The 25067-nt window shown below is 35.4% G+C and overlaps 1 protein-coding gene across 1 annotated transcript in view; it reads right to left on the bottom strand.

Moving 5' to 3' along the window:
• SEMA3D (semaphorin 3D) overlaps nucleotides 1-25067 on the bottom strand; it is a 140726-nt gene that overhangs the window by 27575 nt on the left and 88084 nt on the right. Inside the window, exons 9-10 of the mRNA XM_036758346.1 lie at nucleotides 24858-24927; nucleotides 18414-18558 (exon numbers count right to left, since the gene is read on the bottom strand). Coding sequence (XP_036614241.1) covers nucleotides 18414-18558; nucleotides 24858-24927 — 215 coding nt within the window. The remainder of the gene's footprint in view (nucleotides 1-18413; nucleotides 18559-24857; nucleotides 24928-25067) is intronic.

A 25067-nucleotide genomic window follows, 5' to 3' on the forward strand; every position in this document is an offset into this window, starting at 1 on the left:
AGAATAATTAAACCTGTTCTACCTCTTCAGAGAGTAATTGAAGAGTTAAAATGAAATTATGCTAAGTCCTTTGCAGATTTTTAAAGTGTGATATAGATGGCATTCAATGTTATTGTTGTCGTTCTTCATTCACCTCTCCTATCAGCAAATCTCTTTCCAATTTATTGCTGAATTCTAGTTCTCAGATAATATGTAGAGCCCCAAACACTTAAAAAGATTCTTACTAGATGTAGTAAAGTATGATTTAGTGCAAAGATGAATGTTCTACTTTTACACATATCCTTTTACAAAGAAGTAAGGATACGAGAGACCTGGGGAAAGTTTCCATTTTCTGTTGCTTTAGTCATTTTAGTCATTGGGTAAACTGAGAACCTTAGTCTACATCAATGTTAAAGCATCAAACTTCACAGGGCGATGTCCTTGCTTGAAGGAGTGGGGAGGGCTTAACAGGGTGCTTTCAACTCTGGAAATTGCTCTGTCTTACAAATTCTGCCTATGCCTAGAAAAAGTTAATTTATCTATCGTCCCACTCTAGGATATTCCCATAGGAGAGAAGGATGGGAGCACAATAAAGTGAGGGGCGTTGAATTCTGTTTTCTGCTGGAAGGGAAGTTATGAATTGTGGAAGAACTCAGTCAAAAGGGGGAGGAAATACTGAGAGCCACAAGTGGTATTAAACATAACGATAAACTCTGTAAGAACAGAGGATTCCATTAGGCAAAGAGAGGAGACACAAAGAAAGCTTAAGGACTGGACTTTTAGATTTAGGACCATCTATCAAAGATTTAGAGCTGGAAGAGACTTCAGAAGCTATGTGCTCCAATATCATTTTAAAAGAGGAGGAAACTGAGTCCAAGAGAGGTTGTGACTTGCCTAATAAAAAAATAATAATAGCTATTACTTATATAATGTCTTATAAAATTATATATTTACATATATTTAATTATAAAATTATAAAAAATTATAAAAATATAAACATAAAATGATCAAATTATAAAAATATTTAAATACATGTAATATGTAACTGTATATATTATTTATGATTATATGTAATCTCATATAATAATGAGGAAAGAATGCTTGCCATTTTCATCTATGCCTCCTGATTTTCCTCAAGTCCAATCTCTTTTAATTCTAGTCCCTTCCCTCCATTTATTACTGATGATTTATTCTATATATAGCTTGTACATAGTTGTTTGCATGCTGTTCTCCCTCATTAAATTGTGAGTTCGTCAAGGGCAAGGGATGTATTCCCATCACTCAGAACAATACCTGGCACATAGTAGATGCTGAATAAATGTTTACTGATTGTTTATCCACAGGGCAAATCTATGAATTAACTGCTGTTATATTTTGCGAATGAGAAAACTGAGGCCAGAGAGGTTAAGTAACTTGCTAAGGGCCACGTGATTAGAAAGTGTCTGAAGTAGGATTTGAATTCAGGTCTTCCTGACTCCACATCCAGTGCTCTCTCCACCATGCTAACCCAGCTGTCTCAGGATCCTACAGGGGGAATCTGAACACTGGTTATCTGACTTCAAAGTGACGCTCCTTCTACCATACCAAGCTTCCTTCAAATCTACACAGAAGAAAGTAACTATTAGGACTGCTATAAACTTATTTTGACTCCATTTAGGTTTCCCTGTAGTTTATTAGAAAGCTCCTTCCTACACCAAAATAAAACAAAAGACAAACAACACATTCTAAAGAGAGGAAGGCAAAAGAAAGAAAAAGTCTAAGTTCTTTCCCTCATCAATGGTGTTTACTGGGAAGATGGGCCAAAGATAAAGTATAGTGAAGGGCCACATTGAGTCAAGCAATGAAAAACATGGCATCCTGGGAATGTAGTATCCCCTGCTATATTGCACAAGGACAAAAAATAATTTAAATTCAGTTTATAGAATCAGAAACCCAGAACTCTTTATAATTGTAAGGCTATTTTTCATATGGAAACATGAGTAGGCCAGGTCATGGAGGACAGGACTCAAGAAAGGGAAAAGTCCTGAACTAAGGACCATCCATTAAAGTCTGTAGGGTCTCTTCCTGTCCTTCATTTACATCAAATCTCATGCCTTCCCACTAAGCATTTTATGTAGATTAAATCAGATTAAAATGAACACAAGGGGAAAGAATTTACAAAATATGTAACCTGAGAAAAGTGGGAAGTCTCAAAATTTGTCTTGGTGAAAATGGAAGAAAGTAAGAATAAATATATGGATTGTTTATATATATATATATATATATATATATATATATATATATATATGTGTGTGTGTGTGTGTGTGTGTGTGTGTGTGTGTATGTATGTATATGTGTGTATGTATATGTATATGTGTGTATTTGAATAAACGTATATGACCCTCAGGCTTCTTGTTTTGTTTTGTTGTCTCCAATTGACAGAACTGCTCTAACTCCCTCAATCAGCACTCAAAAGTCTGATGACAACAAAGGAAGGTAGTTGGGAGATTAGCTGAGCCCTCAGGATACCTCTGATAAGACAGTGGCCTAATTGCATATCCATGTTCTTTGACATTTTTTTTTTCAGGAGTTACTATATACATCTATTTGTGCTGATCCAGATACACCATCCATTCCCACTCAAGGCTAAGGGCAGGAGTTTGCAAAATGTCTAGTCAGAGTAAGTGGTTCTAAAATAAACCAAATCTAAATAGATTCATTAGCATCCATTCTGCCCAACTTTGAACTACTTAGTTATACTCAGCTCAACAAATCTCTCTCTTGCACATACATATAAACACACACACACACACACACACACACACACATACGCAAAGACATCAAGTCTGCTGAAATCAGTATTCATAGTATAAGGAGCACTAGAAATGATGTCCTCTTTCACAATTTTTTTTGGAAAGTTATGCTGCTTTTGATGTCTATCTGCTGGGCTCAGAGCTATACCTCCTGCATCATAATTTACTGGGATCTTTTTTTTAAAGCACTCAACTAGACATATCAAAGTTTGAAATTCTTCCCTCTCTTTCATTGTTTCTGGATGTTAACATACAGCTGAGTCTAGCAAATAAATGTTAGACAAGAACCCTATACTTAGTGGATTAGGTTGAAACTCAAAGTGGGTACTGAACTCAATGAATACAGAGCTCAATCCCCAATTACAGGCTACACATTCCAGCTCAGTCAAAAGACAATGCATGAGGGCTTACACTTTAGGGTGTGTTTGATGCAACATGGTTGGCTATCATTAATATCAAAGGAAAGGCAGAAAGGCTTTTGTATATTACAATAAAAAAAAACTGCACCTCTCTTGGCCCCCAACCAAATATCTAAGATTGGATTTTTCAGACACAGGCAAAAAGCAGACACATTTACAAAAATATCCCAATCACTAAGTCACAGACTTTCACATAAGCTTTACAAATTTTGAAACATTTTAAGTATCAGAAAATCTACCCCAATGAACACAAAACACTCTTAGCAAAGTTGTGGGGAAACTGATTTCTTCCATTGTTCATCATCGTCAACAACAAATGTTTACTGTAAAAGAAATACACAAGAAAGTTGGGGAAGAGATTTGTTAGAATCTAGTCGGTTATTAGAAAAGAATCTGCTTTGAAAATACACTTTATCTAAATGTGAGCTTTACACCTTGAGGCATTTTGCCCAAATGTGGATGAGTTCTTTATCCACTATGTCATCCTTTGGATGTCTGCACCAGTTCTCCTGTTGTGTTCTTTGCTTGTGCTTTCACAAATGAATGTGATTTCACAAAGTTTGCCCCCGGGTATATCTTGAACTAAATGGTGTTATTTTAGTTCACTGAAACTAATGGGATTTTTGCCTTGGTGTCATATAGCGAGGCTCGTCTTTTGACTTAAAAGATTCCTTTAAATACTCCATGAAGGAGCCGTGAAAAAGATGATAATGAGAAATGTTTAATAAGAGAATTAAATGACCCAAAACTAAAGAAACCAGTAATTTTATTGAATATTGAGAAACACATAAAAATTTCCCCTTATTGAAACTATCTCTTTCTGGCACTAAAAAACGTAATATTTATCTTTTTGAATAGACCTGTTCTTTTTCTCTGACTCTCATCACCTGCCTAAACATATCATACACTACATTTTTGCCTTCAGAACTGCTTTCAGTTCACCAACATGACTTTCCTTACTTCATCTTCAATGAATTTAACTAATAAATGAGAGAAGTCATGTATTTCTCCAAATACTGTGTTGAAAACTAGAATAAGATTTGAGTCCCTGAAAAGAGACCTGGGATATTTAAAAAAATATGTATCTTCTTAGAAATATTAAAGTCAGGCAGAGGAGAAGAAGAAGAAACAGCACCTGTCCAGATAAATTCTGTGAATAAACAGGCAACCCCCCCCCCCCAAAATAAATAATACCCATGCTCCTATCTAACATGGCTGGCAGCCACAGCTGGCTAGGTGTAATGCTATTTTGTTTGGCAGATATAAATGTTTGTATAGGCACTTTTAATAGTGACTTTGGGAAGCAAAGGATAAGAGAAGGAAAAAAAAAATGGATATTATCCAGTAAGAGAATTTTGCCCCTTGGCATTACAGCAGACAGCTGTTTAAAGTTTCCTCCACCCACTTTTTTTCCAGGTTACTCTGCAGGTTTGAGTTGCCTTTTAAACTCATCAGAGGGATGAGTTATGTGAAGGGAGGCATGACACAATTAGTGGCTGAAACACACTTTCACCCTGGAAACCTGGCATAAAAGTAAAAAAAAAAAAAACAAAATAAATTTGATCCAGTCTGTCATGGGAGTGAATACAAATATGATAGTATTATTTTAATCTCTCCAAGTGATAAGTGCTGAAGTAAGAGATTCAGCCTGAAATACCAGAGATTTTTTAAAATAAGGGCTAACATACATCAAAGGGGGTGTGTGGTCTGAGGGAAAGAGCACCCAACAAGAAATCAGGATGCCTGGGTTAGAGCCCCAGATGTGATAATTACGGGCTATTTAATTCTGTGCAATTTATTGAATTTATATGAGCCTCTATTTCCTCATCTGGACACAGAAAAAATAAAGTTTATATTTCTTCCCTCACAGCATTGTTGGGAGGAGAGTATTTTCTCAGCCCTTAAAGTGCAATATAAATCTAAGGTATTTTTATTATCTATGGAGATGCAAAACTTGGCCCAATAACTTGAGCTTGTGGGCATCAGTTTTTAGATAGAAGGGCCTGAACTAGATCTCTTGAGGTTCCTTCCAGCTCCAACATTTTATGAAATATAAGAAAAGACCAAATATATGAAATCTATGAATTCAAGCTCTTAAAAATGTATGATAAACACATTTGTAAAAATTGGCATCTTGCTCTGTATAGCCACATGGGAAGTGGAAAGGTTGTAACATAACATCAAGATTAGAGAGGGAGGTAGTTAATACTTTGTTAAATTTAGGACTAAAATCATCTCATGAATTTAGAGTAACAGAATGATATTCATTAAGGAATGGTGCAAGGTAAAAACAGTGAGTGTAGAAAAAACAAACTGTACCAATCAAGGAATGAGTAGAAACATATATGTGTGTGTATATATATACACACACGTGCGCACACACACACACACACACACACATATGTAACAGTAAAGAACAATGGTTTCAGCCACCAAAAACACAGTTAAGAAGGATTTAGCAATTTGTTTTTCTTTGAGCCACATCCATAATTTTACTGGTATAAGAAATTCATGGTGAAGAAGTTCTCTTGACCAATGAAGACTGGCACTTGGTCTGTAATCTGAGAATATTTGTGTGGGGCACTGAGAGGCAAAGTGACTTGCATGAAGTCCCACAGTCATTGGTGTCAGAGGTGGGTCTTAAACCCAGGTTTTTTGTAGCGGAGCCATGATTCAAATGCAGACCATTTGACTCCAGACTAAGTACTGTAGCTATACACCATAAAAATGGCATCAGATTGTGGAAGGCCCTGAATGCTATGCTAAGGAGTTTAAATTTTACTCGTTAGGTAACAGGGAGTCATTGAAGAGTTTTGAACAGAGGAATGGCATGACCAGATCTATGCATTTGAGAAGATTGGTCTTCTGTGGTGTCAAGGTTAGATTAGAGGAAGGAGAAAGTGATAGCAGGAAGACCTATGTTGGTTGCATATAATAATACAGAAATTGGGACTTATACTAGAATGGTGGTACTGGGAATGGGGTAGGAGGGGTCAGATGTGAGAGATGTCAGATGTAGAAGAGACAGGACTTGGTAACTGAATGGAGAGGAGAGGAGAGGGAAACAGAGAAGACGAAGGTAACACCAAATCTTCAAACATGGATGAATGGTGATACCATTTATCAATAAGCAAGTTTGGGAGGAAGAAGAGAAAAGCTATAATTAGATCAGTTTGTGAAACACTGAGTTTAAGGTAGGGACAACCTGGTGGGACAACCAGATAGAGATATCCTATACGCAACTGGAAATTCTGGTCTAGAGTCTGAGGCAAGATTAAAGGTAGTGTTGAATCATCAATGTAGAAGTGGTCTTTGAAACTGTAGGTTTGGGTGGGAATGTAGAAGGTCACATGGGAAGGAACAAAAAAAAAAGCCCACTAGAACAATCTGTTCCTGGTACTAAAATCGCAGTAACATTCTCTTCGTATGCATTTTTTCTTTCATCACCTATATGTTACATAGCACATTTCTGCCTTTAGCTTTCAAACAACTTGTGATTTCTGCCACTTTATCTTAGGGAAAACTGAGGTATCCTGGTAAATGTTTAACAACTGACTCTTAAAAAAATGTTCACAGGACACGCTTTAAGTTTAATTTGCATTATTGATATTTTCTCCATCACTTTCTTAAGTCTGGAAATCAACAACCACCAAAATTAAGCTCTAATTTGGAGCCTATGACCGAAGTATAGATATTCTTACTGGAAATTCAACAATTAACTCCTCTCATGAAGTCAGTTTGAGCTGGCTCCAGAATACTCCTGGAAAAAACCCACCTAAAGAGTTTGGAGGGATAGCTAGGAAAATGTGGTATCACAGAAGACAAGTGAGAAAATGATAATCCTCAAGCCAGAAAAAAGGATGAGAACTGAAACAGTCTAATCACTTAGATCAGGGGTGGGGAACATGTGGCCTTGAGGCCACATGTGTCACTCTAAGTCCTCAAATGCGGCCCTTTGACTGAACCCAAACTTCATGATTCAGTCAAAGGGTTACACTTGAGGACCTAGAGGACCAAACGTGGTCTTGAGGCCACAGGTTCCCCACCCTCAGATAAGAAAACTAAGAGGTCATTGGTGATTTTTGGGAGAGCATTTGTAGTAATGTAATCATAAAAATAGAAGAAATTTCAGTGGCCATAAATTCCAACCCCTTTATTTTATAGATGAAGAAATAGAAGCTCAGGGAAGTTAAGCTTAATGTCACACAGGTAGTAAATGTAAGGAATGAGATTTAAATACAGGTTCTCTGATTCCAGAATATGTCCTTCTTCCATTATTCCATGCTGTAGGGGCGAAATGGCAATAGGTGGTGAGGAAGTTAAGGCATGGGACGTTGAAAACATTTTTGAGAAGTTTGGCCCTGAAGAGAAGATATAAGCCATTTGCTGGATAGTTTTGAAGGGCCAAGATAGTTTTTCTTTTAAGGACCTGGAAGACCTGAGCATTTTTACAGATAGATATTAACATACCATTTATTTCCCTACCTCAAACAGGCTGGAAGTATAGCAGCCACGTACTCTGATCCCACTGTAGACCTTCACAGAGCGTTCTATCTACTCTGTTCCCCCCTTGGGCTGCTTTGCCCCTGGTTAGGCAGTTATTCCTGAGGGCCTGCCATAGCACCAAACTTAGTGCTGACACATTATGTGCGTTAGCTTTAAGAACACCTGAGCTCAAGAATCGAGCAGTGTCAGCCTCCCCAGAAGCAAGGATTTACAGGCACTTCATCCTGATGAGGCTAACATTTCCTTTCAAAGAAAATCCACAACAGGACCAAAGTAGAATTTGTTTTGCTTATGTTTACCCTTTTTCCCTTTTTTTTCCAAATGAGGGGAAATGGAAAGGAGAGAAAATGAATTCTTATTAATTAAAAAGCAAACAAAATAAAAAACAAAGAAAATCCACATATTTGTTGTCATCTGTTGATAACAACTTAACTGGATTCATAAATTGACAGAATTTTAGAGCTGCAAGAGACCTTAGAAATCATCTAGTTTTCACAGTCTCACTTTATATATGGGTAAACTGAGGCACAGGGAGGTGATGGGATTCACCCTATCATAGCTAGTTAGTAACACATCTGAATAGTTCACTACACCAGTCAACTATCCCATTGTTGTTGTTCAGTCATTCAGTTATATCTGAGTTTATGTGACCCCTTGGACTTTTGTCCATGGGGTTTTCTTGACAAAGATACTGGAGTGGTTTCCCATTTCCTTCTCCAGTGTGCCCCCCTTTTACAGATGAGAACTGAGGCAAATAGGGGTCAAGTAACTTGGGTCACACAGCCAGTAAGTGTATGAAGCCAGATGTGAACTCAGATCTTCCTGACTCCAAGCCCAGGGCTATATCCACTGCAATATTCAGCTTCCCCTAACTGCCACAATGTCTTTCAGATCTTACTTTTTTATATTCAACAAACATATTATTTGTCTAGGAGAAGCACAGTGATTAGTGTGCTGGCATCAAAAATCAGGAACACTGTGGTTCACATTCCCCCTCTGACATACACAGGCTATGTGATGCTGGGCAAATTATTTAATTCCCTGCGCTCTAGGCAACTCTTTAAGATTCTAAGCCACAGAGGAGGTGCTAATCTACTTTGGGAGAGTGAATTTCCTCACCTGGAAGTTCCTTATTCCAAGGAAAATTACAAACCCATTCTTTGTACTCATCTCTATACTGTGTCTGCTTTGTGCAGGGTAACTGTCTAGGTGATTAGAAATAAAAAGATGAAAATGAACAATGATTTCTTCCCCCAGGGAGCTTACTGTGGGGTATGTGTGTGTGGAAGAGTATAGGACACAGAAAAGTAAATACCTGATAATTTGAGGAAAGAGATAGGCTAATAAATAGGGCATCAGGAAAGGCTTCAGGTAGGAGTTGGTTCTTAAATACAGCCTTGATGGAAATCAAATAATATAATGTGTAAAGCACTTTGCAAACCTTAAAGCACCACATATGTGCTTTTTTGTTGTTATGATAATAATGTTTACTTTTATAACAACAAATAGCACAATTCTTATTATAATTATGATTAGCTAAGTATTCCAAGAAGTGGAAGGAAGAATGCAGAGCATTAAGGCACAGGGAACAGCCAGCGCATACGCATGGAGGTGAGGGAAGAAATATCAAGTTTGGAAACAAAAAGTAGGTCAGTGGGGAGGAACACAGAACTTGGAAAGAGAAATAAATTGAAATGAGGTATGGCCTATTGCTCTGACCCAAAGCTCTATTTTTATATAGACAAGGCTCAATCTTGGGATGTTCTTTGACTCAGGTCCCTACCCAGGATTATTCCTGGGAACATCATGTCTAGGTCTCCTTAGAAAAGTCAAAAGGATCTTTAGGTCCCTTGCAAGTACTGAGGCCAACATAGAACACTGGATAGGCTTTATTCTGTCCACTAAAGCTTGTAAAAGTGCAAGTATCCAAATCCATGCATAGTCAAAACAGAATTCTTTCCTTTCCTGGGGGGCCTCAAATGTCACCAGAGTCAAATACGATTTCTTCCAGATTAATCTTACTACCTTGGGATTGAGATGCCCACCATCCAAAAATAGGACAAACAGAGCCAATCCTTTTCTCTAAGAGACCCTCGCAGTTCTCCAGACACTTGTGTAGTCCTCCAGACATAAAGCTGAACTCCCTGGATTTGAGGGAATTCAAAATACTGAATAAATATGGGTCTTAGCTAAATACTTGTCAACATAGGGATAGCGGAGAAGCTGCAAAGAAACTTAAAAAAAAAATGAAACATCAACATGAATCTTTTTCCTTTGCAAACATGACTTGGTCTCTGACTTTTCTGGCAGGCTGTTATTTTTTTTTTTTACCTGAACTTTGTTTGGCTCCTACACTTGAGATACACCACTGCTCATTTGTTTCTTCCTTATTTTTTTCTTAGGGCTTGCTATTACCACTAACCAACTGGAAGACCCACTGGGGCAGGAAACAGTGAAAGAAGTTAGTATGAGGTTGAAAAAAAGTACTCCGAACATTCAGACATTCAAGGGAAAGAGTTGGAGTTTGAACACTAGAGGGCAGAGTGATCATTTCAAGATGGCTAGAAAACTCGTCCTCAGGAATGCCTCCTGGAAGACAGGCTTAGCATTGTAATGGAATGACATCATGGTAATGCTGAGAGTTTATGTTTGACACAGTGTGTCATAGGAAGTGCAGTCTTTTATCATAACTAGAAAACCAGTGATCAGAGCATCCTCAGCACTGCAGTATTTATTTAACTGCAGTGATAGCATGAACAGCTGTGAATTCAGTGCTGAGCTTAACATGGAAGCACAGATAAATAGCAATTATACTCCCAAGGAAAGATGGTTCCAATGGGTTATTCAAATTAATTTATTAATAAGTTCATCATGTTGCAGTGGTTGATCATTTGCATATTAATCAAGTTACCCTGCTGAATTTTCTCAGTCAAAATTTGTTTCCTTGGATAACCGTTAGTGAATAATGAAATTTCGTAGTTCTCCCCTTACTTGCGCATAGAACAGTCTGGTATCTAGAGTACTTGCTACTGGGCAGGTATTATTAGCACTTTAAACAACATGGATACTGATTATATTCATGGCTGAACGTAAAAGTTCAGAAAAGGGGGTTAGGAAGAGACTCATAACCTCATGACCCTAAAATTTACTGATAGCAATTTAGAAGACAAGGATGAGAGAGAAGATGCCCAGAAACCTTTTTTTAAAAGGAAGTTGATAGGACTTTTTTTTTGGCCTCATGGCACAGTATTAGTGTTTGCAATGAGGAATCCCAGCAAATATTATAGAGTCAAGAAGCTTGGCGACACCCTTTGGGAACTGCTGCTGCTGTAAAAAAATGGGCCTTCTTATTGAATTTGGTAACTAGTAATTAAAGATACTACAATCCTAAAGATACAAAGTCCAAATTCCTTCATGTGGGGTGGAGGTGACTGTGTTTTCAGAGTACATGGCAATGAAGTATTATTTCTGTTAGATAGGTTCTATCAAGTTAGAAAATGGGCTCTGGAATGGATTGTAAGGCTATATTGTCCAATCAGCAGCCTAGTTAAGTTTGGAGAGACTCATGCTTGGGGGCTTGTCTGCCAAGTCCTCATTTGTTGTTGCTGCTGCTGCTGTGTTTTCCCCAAAGTCATACAGCTAGTTAATTAGTGTCCCAGGCAGGATTTGAAACTGTCTTCCTAAATCTAAATCCACTTTCCTATCTTCTATACCACCTACCTGCCAAATAAGTAGTTAACAATGCATAGCTAGCAAACCACTTAAACTAATTAAATGTGACTAACCATACTGTTAGGAACAATGTAGTAGAAAATGCACTAAGGGTGGGGAACAGTTCACATTTCTTTCTATTCCTGCCTCTAACTAAGTAGTTGTGTGACTCTGCCTGTCACTTTGACTCTAAAAGCCTCAATTTATTTATCAAGAAAATGAAAGAAGTTTGAAGAAGGTCCTTTCCAATGCTAACATTCGATGACCCTACAAATGTTATCACTGGGAGGGAGTATGACATAGTGTTCCCCCAATGGACATGGAATGCTTTGAAGGGATTTTATTGCATATCTTTTGTTTTAATAGATTTCAAGAGTGAGTTGTATCTGAAGGCTTATCTCCCGCATACTCACACATCAAGGAACTGCTGACTTAATTTTCATATGCACATTCCTCAAAGTACACATATAAAAATGCATATGTGTCCACTTTTGTGTGGCAGGTGATCATTTCCAAATTAGAATTTGAGAAAACATATTACAAATGCAATTATTCAAATATGTCTTTCTCATTCTCCATAGAAGGTATTCCAAATCTTCTCCAACCTCATGTATACTCACACTTCCCTTTCTCTTTCAGTTGAGTCCCTTGTCTATTCATTTTCCCCCAGAATCCCTTGACATCCTTTCCCACTTTGTTGTCATTTCTCCCAGTCTTTGACAAAGAATGACCCTTCTCATGGCCAAGACAAACTCTTCTACACTCTTTTACCAACAAATTCCTTCCTTAATCATCTGTCTCAAATCTTCAGCCTCTCTCTATGTATTGATCTCTTCCATACTGTCTTCAAAAGTGTACATGCCTCTTCTATCCTAAAATAAACACACATATATACAAATAAACAAATGAAACCTTTCACTAAATTGTCTAATTCCTCAAGTTATCAACATATACCTCTCCTCCTTTTCTCAGGAAAACTCCTTGAAAAAGCTGTCTATTCTTCCTCCACTTCTGTTCTCATTCTTCAACCCTCTGCAATTGGGCTTTTAGCCTCATTCAACTTAAAAGGCCTTTTTTTTTCCCAATGGTACCAATGATCTCTTAATTATGAAATCACATGATCTTTTCTCATCCTTCTCAATCTATCTATTCCATTTGACAATATTGGCCACTTTCTTCTCTTGTATACTCTCTATTCTCTGGCTTTTGGACAATGCCTGGCATATACTACATACTTACAAAGTGCATACTGTTTGGTTCCACATTTAATGTCAATGTACACAAATACTCTAGATCAGAGGTATCACATACATGGCGTGGCACATACCTACACTATTTTCAAGAACAGCCCATACCAGATTAAGAATTAAATGGGAAATACTTAGCAAAATAAAAATACAATAAAACATGGGTAATATCACATTTTAAAAACTAAGTCAATATGTGGTCTGCAGGTATCCTTACATTTGAATTAGTGGTCCCTGTTCCTATTTGTTTGACACCACTGCCTTTGATCATGCATTACAAGCTGTCTACAACACACTGACCCTTGGATATCTTGCCCTCTGACCTGCTGCTACCACTCCCTATGCATCCCTGCTTTCCAACAGGAATCAAATCAATACTATCACCATTTCTGTAAGGGGCATGATACTTGAATGCCCTTTAACTACAATCATGATCTTTGTGACTCTATAGATCAAAAATCTCTTTCCAGGCCTTACACATTTTGTGTCCCTCTTTTACTACGTAAACTCCTTGAGGATAGGGGATGAATTGTTTTTATATTTGTATTTCAAGAACTTAAAACAGTGCTTAGCACACAGTAGTTTATTTTATTCATTTAGTCATACATAGTGAAAAAACCCAAAGAGATCAAAATCCTCCACTAGCCATGAGTAAAAGAAACAGAGCAAACTTTTAATACAAAGACTACTTGGTAATAGAAAATCCTACATGGGAAAGATAAAGAAAAATCTTTTTCTATGAAATTTCCCTTCATGGTGACATTTTGATTACAGAATATCTCTAAAGTATTTGCTCCAGAGAGAGAGAGTGGTGGCGGGGGGGGGGGGGAGAGGAGGAGGGAGGGAGGGAAAGAGGAAAGAGAGAGGAGGAGAGAGGGAGAGAGAGGGAGGGGGGGGGGGGAGAGGAGAGAGAGAGAGAGAGAGAGAGAGAGAGAGAGAGAGAGAGAGAGAGAGAGAGAGAGAGAGATCCCCACAATTTTTTCAGAAGCAAGAATATAAGGAGTGTAATGGAACTTTCTAAATGATCTCTGCTAAAGACAATGGGCATATGAATGTTCCTGTTGTTTCCTATGCCTATCCTTACTGGCTTCAAACTTTCCAGAGGATTTAACTCTCAGGCCTGATCTGATAAAACGCATAATTTTTCTTTCCTTTGGATCAAATTATAGGGATGTTTGCATTTATTAGTTTGGTATTCTTATGTACTATAAATGTTTTATGTTTGGGCTACTCAATAGTCAGGAAGGAATTAGGTACTGTATATTGAATGTAAATACTGTTTGTTTTTATTTTTTGAGAAAACACTCAACCATTTTTTCAAGATTACTTGTTCAAGTTTCAAAGAAGTGACTACAGACTAGCAGGGAGAGTTATGGAAAGCATTAGTTTGTCTTTGAGCCTCACAAAACATTCACAACTTTAAGGCATGGACAGGAAAAGTGGTGATAATGATCAGTGCTGACAGGATCTCTAGAGCATACGGTTTCTCACAACACACATGCTAGTTGTAATTGGAATGTAATGTGATCTCTCCATCAGGACCTAGTCGTTTTGATCATTAATTTCATTTTCAGGGCAAATTACAGGATGCAGCTACTGTATCTACATATTTAAACTGCTTTTGAGGTAATTAGCCAGAAAATCCAGACCTCATTCTCTCTCCCAAAATATCTAGACATATGAGAGAAATGTCCTCACATGACACAGTTCTTTTTCACATACATGTGTAGAAACAGCATTAGGATGAGGTAAAGTGCTAAAACCTAATTTTATTTTTACCTTTCAGAAAAGGTGGGTTCTCTTTTCCCCTTCCCACAAATCATGATTCCAAGATGGATTTACCCTTTTGCTTTTAAACCTCACATATGATTTTAAAACAAGAGAATATTATAATAATGCCCAATTCAATGTTTTAGGGCAGGGATGTTTTAAAATTTTATTTAAAAAAGGAAAATCTGGGAATTGTCATCATTGAAAAAACAATCTATAAGTATAAAAATTCTTAAGAGTATAATGAAAAGATTCCACCTACTGTGTGGCTAAGGAACTAGGCCAAGATTTTATATTGTGAATTTATAAAGCACAAAATGGAAACAGTTGTTAAAAGGAGTTCCTTAAATAAGTGATCTGTTCAAATGAAGAATGGAAGTGAACCTCAAGAAGCCTGGCTAATGAGCTGCCAAAGGTGAAGATGAATTGTACATTTTGCCATAACTTTAAAGGCACCGCCATCCTTTCAATCACCCACATTTCCAACTATGGTGCCATCCTTCACTCTTCACTCTTCCTAAAACCAATGATCTAATTAGTTGTCAAATCTTATTATCCCTATCTCTACAAAATTTCTCCAACCATTGCCTTCCTCTTTATCCTCACAATCATTACCCTAGTTTATGTCCTCATCACTTCTTACAAGGCTATTTCAACAGATTTTTTATTTTCTGCCTCATGTATGGCCCCACCTCTTATAGCTCTCAAAATAATTTTCCAAATATTAATCAACAAATTAAATAATAAAGTAATTATTAAGAGCCTATTATGCCTCAGGCACTCAGGTCATTTCCCTGTTCAAAAAATTCTAATCACTCCTTATTATCTCTAGTAGCAAACAAAAGCTCCCTTTTTGGAATTTAAATCCCTTTATAATCAAGATCTAAAATATATTTTCAGACTTTTTATATATTACATCCCTTCATATACCATATGGTCAGTCAATCTGGCTTCTTACTCTTCTTCATGCATGATACTTCATTTCCTTTCTCTTTGCCTTTTCCACCATTCCTGAAAAATATTTAGTCTTTATTTTCAGTCAAGATTAAACTCTACTATCATCTTCTTTAGGAATCCTTTCATGGTCCTCCAGCTGGAAGTACTACCTCTCTCAAAGCACCCTTTGTCTCTTTTACATATGCTTCGTATACACCTATACAAAAATATGTATATATAGATATATACAGATACCTATATGTGTGTGTGTGTATGTATATATACACACACACGTACACACACATGTCCACATCTATAGATGAAGACTCTCCTGATATAATGCAAACTCCTTTGAGAGGAATTTAACTTTTGTCTCTATATCCCCAATGTATATTATATCATGGGTGATGAATAAATAACTGCTGATTGGTTGACTGAATTATATTAACCTGTCCATAATATTTGTTTAAAAATAAGAGGCTGAAACTGTAAAGAAATTTTTGCAGTAAGTTTCTCCGATAAAACGCTCATTTTTCAAATACGTAGAGAATTAAAGTAAATTTATAAAAACAAGAGCCATTCCCCAATTGATAAATGGTCAAAAGGGATGAACAAGATGTTTTCAGAAGAAGAAAGCAAAGCTATCAATGAAAATGCTGTAAATGACTTCTGATTAGAGAAATGCAAAATAAAACAAGTCTGAGATACTACATCGTAACTATCAGATTGGCTAATATGACAGAGAAGTAAAATAACAAATGCTGGGGGAGGTGTGGAAAAAATGGACACAAATAAATTATTGGTGGAATTATGAATCAGTCTAAATCATTCTGGAGAACAATTCGGAGCTATGAACAAAGAGCTATAAAATTGTGTGTACACTTTGACCCAGTAATAACACTACTAAATCTGCTCCCCGAAAAGATGAAAGAAAAGGGAAAAGGACTTATTTATGTAGAAATATTTAGGACAACTCTTTTTGAGATGGCAAAGAATTGGAAACTGAGGGGATGCACATCAATTGGGAATGGCTAAACAAGCTGTGGTATATAATGGTGATGGAAATGACAAGCCAGATACTTTGAACTCATTCAAAGAGAAGACAGCAGAACCAGGAGAACACTGTACACACAGCAACACTGTAAGGCAGATCAACCGTGAAAAATTTAGCTATGCTGATCAAAGCAATGATTCAAGATAATTCCAAAGTCCCATGATTGAAAAATACTATCCACCTCCAGAGAGAAAACTGATTGACTCTGAATGAAGAATGAAGCAAACTTTTTTCACTTCATTTTTTTGGCTGTGTTTTCTTTTGTAACATGGCTAATATGTAAATATATTTCATGACTTCACACGTATAATTGATATCAAATTTCTTGCCTTCTCAAGCTGAGGAGAACAGTGGAAGGGAGTAAGAGAATTTGGAACTCAAAAGTTTAAGGATTGTTAAAAAATTTTACATGTAATTGGGAAATATTTAATAAAATACATTTAAAAATATAAAAAGAGATTATTTGCAAATGTCTAGACTATCACACATCTCTTTCTTAATTCACCCATGAAAGTGCTAAACATATAAGAATATGTCCCACTTTCAATTCCTCTGTGGGGAGGGAGAGGTAATCAAGAAGTTTAATGTAAAAACAAATTAGTATCAAGGAAGGTGCCAATGACGAATCATACCGGTTTGATTCTGTCTTTGCAAATATGAATTTATTTCTCTATATTTCTGATGTTAGAATGCAAAAGTACTAATCTATAGATCTACCAAATGAAAGGATCACTCTCTTCCTTGACATGTGAATATATAACATTTAGAAAATTTGCCATTTCATGATACTAAATGGTTCAAATGATGTCTAGCAAATTTATGACTAACTACTTTACTTTCATATAATGACAGAATCTCTAAGCTGCATAGAATCTCAGAGGTAATTGGTCCAGCTCCCTACTTGAAGTGTGGATCTTCTTTAGCCAGAGTGACCATCAAATTTCCACTGGAGGAGTGTGAGTGTTGAAGAATATATTACTTCATCCCACTTTTGGACATCTGTTAGATTTTTTCTTATAATAAGAGACAAATCTTCCTTTTGCCATTAGACATAGCTCTGCTATCATGGGCTGAGTACAATATAAGTCTTCTTCCAGCTGACAAATCTTCAGATATTTTTAGATAGCAATTATATCTCCCATAGATTTCCCACTATTAAATAATCCTAGTTCCTTCAACTGAACCTTATATGAAAGGAATGACTTTGCATAACTTCAACGGCCTACCTGGCAGGTAGGTGGCACAGAAGATAGAGTGCTGTGCCTGAAGTCAGGAAGACTCATCTTTCTGAGTTCAAATCTGGCCTCTGACACTTTTTAACTGTGTAATCCTGGGCACATCACTTAACTTTGTTTGCCCCAGTGTGCTAATCTGTAAAATAAGCTAGAGAAGGAAACAGCAAGCCACTCCAGTATCTTTGCCAAGAAAAAGCCAAAATGGGGTCAAAAAAGAGTTGGACACGAATGAAACAACTGAATAACAATAATTACTCTCACTGTCCTAAGGACTGTAAGCTCTTTGGATGAATTCCAGATGAATTCCCCAAAATGTACTACTTTGAATTAAACAGTACACTCCATATATGGTCTAAAGGAGGAAGAATGCAGTGAGACTAGCGGCACTTCAGTGAACAGCATATTTCTATTAATGTAGCTTAAGATCCCACCAACATTCTTGTTCAGTACTGCTTACAACACACTGCTAACCCATTTTGAGCTTGTAGAACACTAAAGCCCCCAGTATTAGAGAGAAGTTTATTCCTTGTAATAGCAATTTATTATTTTGTAGGATAGATAATCCATTGGGAGAATCTTGAGCTAAAACAAAGGATTAAAAAGATAATCATGCTCATCAAACATTATTTATTCTGAAACCACAGCACATGCTGCTATGCTGCATGCTTATTTTACCACAATGAAAGAAAAATTTAAAGACCCTAGCCAATGGGAAAAAAGAAAGAGGAAAAAAAGTAATAGCTGTCATTAAATCGGATACATACCGTACCAGGCCTTGGGTAAGGAATTCTTCCATCATACTGGACCCACCGATGATCTGCACTTTCTTTATGTGCGTATGGGCCATTGAAAACTGCTCTGATATCAGCCATGCTGTAGACGCAAACAGCAGAACCCTTGAAGATGGAGCTGAAATAAAGAAGCATTTCACTTATAAATGTATGTTTGAATCTTTAAGGGATTCAAAAAGATAGGTAAGGGAATTACTATCTTCCTTTTTGACACCATGATTTTTAAATAAATATACATATATAATATAAAACCAATATAAAGTAAAATAATTAACTCATCAGATCCCAATATTAATATCGAGAGTATATTAATAATAAGTGATAGAATACATTCTAGCTTGCTAGATGAAATTGCTCTCTTACATCATCAACTAATTCTTCATTACAGTCTTCATTTTGCTTAAAAGATATCCCCCTAAAATTGGTGTATTAATTATCATTTTAAATGATAAGGCTCTTATTTTAACTCAGAAAACACACTACATAAAGAAAATCTTTATCATTTTGTTTGTAAAATAAATAACATTTTATCATATCACTTTTATTAGTCTAAATACTCTTAAATAGGTATTAAATTGATTTTCTTCATGTGGCTTTTTACATTAGAGGAAATTATACTACATTATGTGATAGGACCATTTCATGTTTCTGAACATCATACCTAGACTATTAGTGATCATCAAGCATGCTTTGATAACACAGACCCCTTACCATTGTGATTAAAATCCATAGCTACTACAAAGGTAAAGTGTCCATATTACTAAGAGATACAGATGCAGTGTGTAGATATTATTTTTCTCAAGATGTTAATTTGTAACAAGTCTTCATAATAGGTCATTTTTCCTTTGAAATTAAACCACATTGTCTTTTAATTGGAAACTTCTGGTAACTAAAAGGGAATGATCACTCTCTATGAGTTGAGAGAAATATAATCTTGCCATGACACAAATGAGCTAATCACACTTTAACACTGGTAGCTCCACTGTTAATATCCATGGGATGACATTAATGGGAAACATGGCAAGATGATACTAACCAGACAGCGGGAGTGAAAAAAATACACTGAAGCAATGAAGCAACATCATCATAAATTAGCAATGTCTTTTTCTGCTATTAGTACATATTAAAAACCCTTCTGGTTGGATATAAGATCCATGCAGCTCAATATTACTGATCTTCACAAATAGATTTTAAAATAAAATAAAGCATGCCAGAGAACAAGTTGTCTTGTAACGCCAGACTCTGAGTTAGTAGAAACTTCTTAGGAAAAAAAAAAGAATATGTCTTGGGGCTAATTTTTCCTGGCACATATATCCTGCTTTATGTGCAGATCTCACAATGGCTTCAAAGGAAATTCTGTGAATGGGGAGGTGTGAGGGGGAAATGACTGAGGCTAAGATAGTTCATCCAAGCAGGCATTTGATCTTTGGTCTCATATTTCTCAGTCATCATTATAGATGTTAACAGAAAACTGGGGTTCAAAGTAGTGGTTTCAGTTAGCATCTTAATCCATGTAGTAAAATATTTTAAGTGATTTATTATAAATCTAATATTAAATATCAATATTAGCCAGTTAGATTCAATTTCCAACTTCATGCGTTCAAAGAAGTAAATTTCAATGAAAGAAAATAAAGAAAATTTCTTAGTCACTTTCTCTGAGTTTCCATCTGTTCCTTTTATATGGTTATACTTGATGTGTATGTACTTTTCTGTTTCTTTTGCTTTCTTTATTGCTTAAATGTCTTCATATTTCTTTATGTTATTTTCTCAATTCTAGCATCTTCTCCCTCTTGATTATTTCCTATTTACCTTGTACATTATTGTATATCGCCCTCCCCACCCGCCCTGGATTATAAAGGCAGGGACTTTCTTTTGCCTTTTTTTGTATCCCTAGCACTTAGCACAGTGCCTGGAAAACAGTAGGTGCTTAATAAATGTTTATTGATTGACTGATTGATCTAGGACATTGATTTCAATTGCATTCCCATCAATGTACAATTTCTTTATTCCATTATTGTCAGACATTTAGATTTCTTCCAGTTTTTTTATTGCAATAATAAAAAGTGATGCTACAAAAAGTTTAGAACAAATAACCCCCTTTGCTGCCATTTTTGTAACAATTTCAAGAAACAATTACAAAAACAAAATAGCTTTATTTTATAATTTACATCCCAATTACTGACTAGAAAGATTATGCAAGTTTTCAAATTCATGAACATCAAATGGAAATTGCCTGTTTCCCCACATCGCTAAAACTGAATTTTGATCCTTTAATTATTTTTGCCAATTTGAAGGGTGGTATCTCATAACTGTTTTAATTTCCACATTCTATTACTCATAAGATTAAGGATTTTAGACTATTTACAATTTATATTTCTTTCCTTGAAAATTATTTATATTATTTAACTATCCACTTGTGAATGGGATTTACTTTTTTGCACGTTTAATAATTCTTTATTTAATTTAGAAATGAAGTTTTAACAGTCAAATTAACCATAAATAATGCACAAATCTATTATTTTACTTACTTAATTATATATATATATATATTTCCATATTGATTTTTTTCATTTTAATAAGCAAGCCTATCTATCTTGTGCCTAACAATCCATGTATGTTTGATTTTTTTTAAAAAAGATTTCTTCTCTATACATCTAAAATCAAAATGTTATTCCATTTTCTTTCATTTAAAAAACAGGTTTTTTTTAATGTTTCAGTTAGTCTCATAACTGGAATTTGCTAAGGTACATAGCATAAGATGTTGCTCTAAATCAGTTTGCTAAAGGATAGGCCAAAAAAATCTTTCTTAACTAGACTTGTTAAATAATGGCACCTTTCTTTCCATTAAAAATCTATGTATTCATCAAACACTAATATCTTATATGTCTATAGGTTGGATTTCTGGTATTAGTACTCTCTCTTTCCATTTCAGTCTATCCAACAAAATGATATAGTAAGATAGTAGGTTTTTCCTATCAAATTTTTCTTGTGTGGATAATTAAATCAGACTTTTTTGAGTGATGATAAATTGCATGGAAATGGATGAAATTGGCGAAATGTCATTCACAAAAAGCAGTAGCTGGAGAATATCATTAGCTCCAGGGCTTCCTTCTTGATCTGAACACCAGATCACAAGATTTTTTTTTCCTTTGGTAACTTTATTCTAAGAATCTCAGACATACTTTTATACACTCAAAGTGGGAGAGGAAAGATGGCAGAGTTGGGGAGGGGAAGGACAAAGGGATCTCTGCGTTTGATCTGGGCAAGGGTTTGAGTTTTTTTTTTTTTTTTTTTAAGAAAAGCTGAAGGAGCAGTAGCAATATCTTTACTGATTGTTATGTTTCCTGGTTTTATTTCTTAAGCAAAATTAATAATAAGAGGGTTAAATGAAGCTGGATAGATTATATTTTTCCAACTATTTGGTATGATTTTAACATATACATAGAACCAGGACTACAGGAAGCCAGGGGGCACAGTGTGTGAAATGCTAGGTCTGGAGTCAGGAAGACTTGAGTTCTTGTAATCCAGCCTCAGATACCTAGTAGCTATTTTGTTCCTGGTCAGGTCCTTCCATCTTTGCCTCATTTTCCTCAACTCTAAAATGGGAAAAATAATAGCACCTACCTTTCAGGATTATTGTGGATCAAAAGATAATATTTTTGTAAAGTGCTTAGCACACTGCCTGATGTATCATAGGTACTATATAAATTTTAACTATTATTATTATAATTATCATTACCCTATTTTGCTTTTAAGGTAGCATTTGACTTGCAAATGATTTTTCATAGTTAACAATAAGTACCATAGAATCTTGGAATTACTATTGAAAACCTCAAGTAAGTATAAACATACTGAAGACATTTAAGGAAGAAATTGGGAGCATAACAAACATATAGAATGGAAAAGATTTCTAAACATTTTCATAATAAAATCTTATGTTTGGTCTCTAAAATCAGAATTTCCAAAGTACTATATAGAGAAGTGGAAAGACATCTATACATATCCAAACAAGGGTGGGGCGGGGGGGGGCAGTGAGAACAGTTTAACTAGGCAAATAGTGAGAAAACATTAAGGGTCACACAATTTTCAGAACATTAGGGAGACCATAAAACAATTGACCTAGCAATAGCACTCCTAGGTCTGCATCCCAAAGAGACAAAAAAAAAGGAAAGGAAAGGGACCGATACGTACAAAAATATTTACAGGAGCTCTTTTTGTGGTGGCAAAGAATTGGAAATTGAGGGGATCCCCATTAATTGCGGAAGAGTTGAACAAGTTGTGGTATATGATTGTGGCAGAATACTATAGTGCTATAAGAATTGATGAGCAGCATGCTTTCAGAAAAACCTGGAAAGACTTACATGAACTGATACAAAGTGAAGAAATAGATCCAGAAGAACATTATACATAGTAACAGCAATATTGTATGATGATCAACTGTGAATGACTTAGCTATTCTCAGCAATACAATGGTCGAAGACAATTCTGAAGGACTCATGATGAAAAATGTATGCTAATTCCAGAAAGAACTAGTGGAATGTGAATGCAGATTGAAGCATCGTTTTTTTAAACATTCATTATTTTTCTTGCTTTTTTATTGGTTTGTATTTTTGTTGACAACATGAAAAATATGGAAATATGTTTTGCATCACTGCACTTGTATAACCTATATTAAATTGCTTTATCTTCTCAATGAGAAGGGAGGGAGTTTATTCGAAACTCAAAATTTAAAAAAAAGAATGTTAAAAATTTTACTTGTAATTTGAAAAACAAAATATTCCCCCCCTCCTCCCCCAAAAAAGAGCATTAGGGAACTGCTGCAAAAACTTTTAAAAAAATCTTGAGCCTTATTGTTACTGAGACTAAGAGGATATTAATATCTACTAACTCACATGCTTTCTTCCAAACTCCAAAATATTTTTTTTATGAAAATGATCCATGTAATTGTGAAGGGCATCCTTGATGAATGCATACAGGAAAAAGACTTCCTAAAACAATATTCTATAGAGGACCATATCTTCACAATTACAAATTTTACTGAAAGGCAAAGTGAATACAAGACCCCAAAGTGTTTACTATTTGTTGTCCTATTTTGTGTTTTCCATATATATTGAATTATTATTTGTACAGTTTTATGAAGAAATCCCTGGGTATTTTCTGTGGTATTGCATTAAATATGGAAATTAGTTTGGTGAGAATTTTCATATTCTTATATTTATCTGACCCACATATGAATATTCAATACCTTACCAATTATCTAGATCTTCCTTTTATTTAGTTACTCTAGACATATTTTATGACTTTCCTTTCTATTACAAATGGGGTCTCTTTTTATGATTAAAAAATCTCTTATTAATAATAGGAATATGAACATTCTTGGAGTTAATCTTTGTTGTATGTTCTTGTTAAACTAATTTATTGTCTCCATTAACCTTTTGGTTGAAACATTTTGATTTTTTGGATGCATTATCATACCATCTGCAAATAATTGTATGTTGACCTTGTTTCCAATTATAATCTGTCACATATATTTTACTTGCTTATATAAATTGCCAGAATTTATAATATTACACCAGATGAAAGTGCAGTATGTGACAATATGTTGAGGAGGGATATGTGTAAAAAACAAATCTTAATTCTTACAATAATAAATAAAATATGTCAAGGAACTGATAGCAAAGCAGTTCAGAAAGATGAAATATTATCCAAGAAAATTATTACATTGGCAAGGAGTGATTAATATGCTCAAAATAAAGCATTTCAAAATGACTAAGCTAAATGATAACAAAAATAACATAAAATAAATAAGATAAAACAATCTTTGAGAAGGTCACACATGTCAGGGTCATGGTAAAAACACCTAAACATTATGCTCCAATTTGATAGGCAGAAGGGAAGGGTATAAAGGAAGAAGGGAAGAGAATAAGCATTTATATAACACCTTCTATGTACCAGGCACTGTGCTATGTGTTTTACAAAGATAATCTCATTTGATCCTCACAACTCTGTTATTATACCCATTTTGCAGTTGAGGAAACTGAGGCAAAGAGAAGTTAAGTGACTTGCTTAGGGTCACCTAGCCACAAAGTTTCTGAGATGAGAATCAAATTCAGATCTTGGAGCCAGACCCAGCACCATCTAGTGGAAAATCCACAAGCCTGAAAGTCAGAAGACCTTGGTTCTAACTTCATTGTTACCATTAATTACCAGCCCAACTGTTCAGCTCACTTAAACTATATGGGAATCATGTTATGCTACTATGAAATGAAATTTTCTACTACTATAAAAATAAATACCCAACCTGTCTCACTGGGTAAGTCTGATGTATTAATGGGGACAGAAAAGGAAAGAAAAAGTAAAAGTTACCACTGTACTTTATAAAATATAATTAAGAAAAAAACATTACTTGGAACATACCTGGTTGTAGTAAAGACTCCATATACTACAGGATTTCTTTCATCTTTTGTGGGAAGTAAAAAAATATCCTCTATAAAGGGAAAAAAATTTCCAAGATTTAGTAGGTTTACTTTCGAAATTACAAAAATAGGAAAACTTCAGAATTTTTTTTAGCTAAGAATATGGCGCATGTGGAAAAAGACTAAAAGCAGCATATATATGTGTGTGTGT

The sequence above is a fragment of the Trichosurus vulpecula genome, chromosome 5 (genome assembly GCF_011100635.1).
Source record: "Trichosurus vulpecula isolate mTriVul1 chromosome 5, mTriVul1.pri, whole genome shotgun sequence".
In the NCBI taxonomy this organism is placed as follows: domain Eukaryota; kingdom Metazoa; phylum Chordata; class Mammalia; order Diprotodontia; family Phalangeridae; genus Trichosurus; species Trichosurus vulpecula.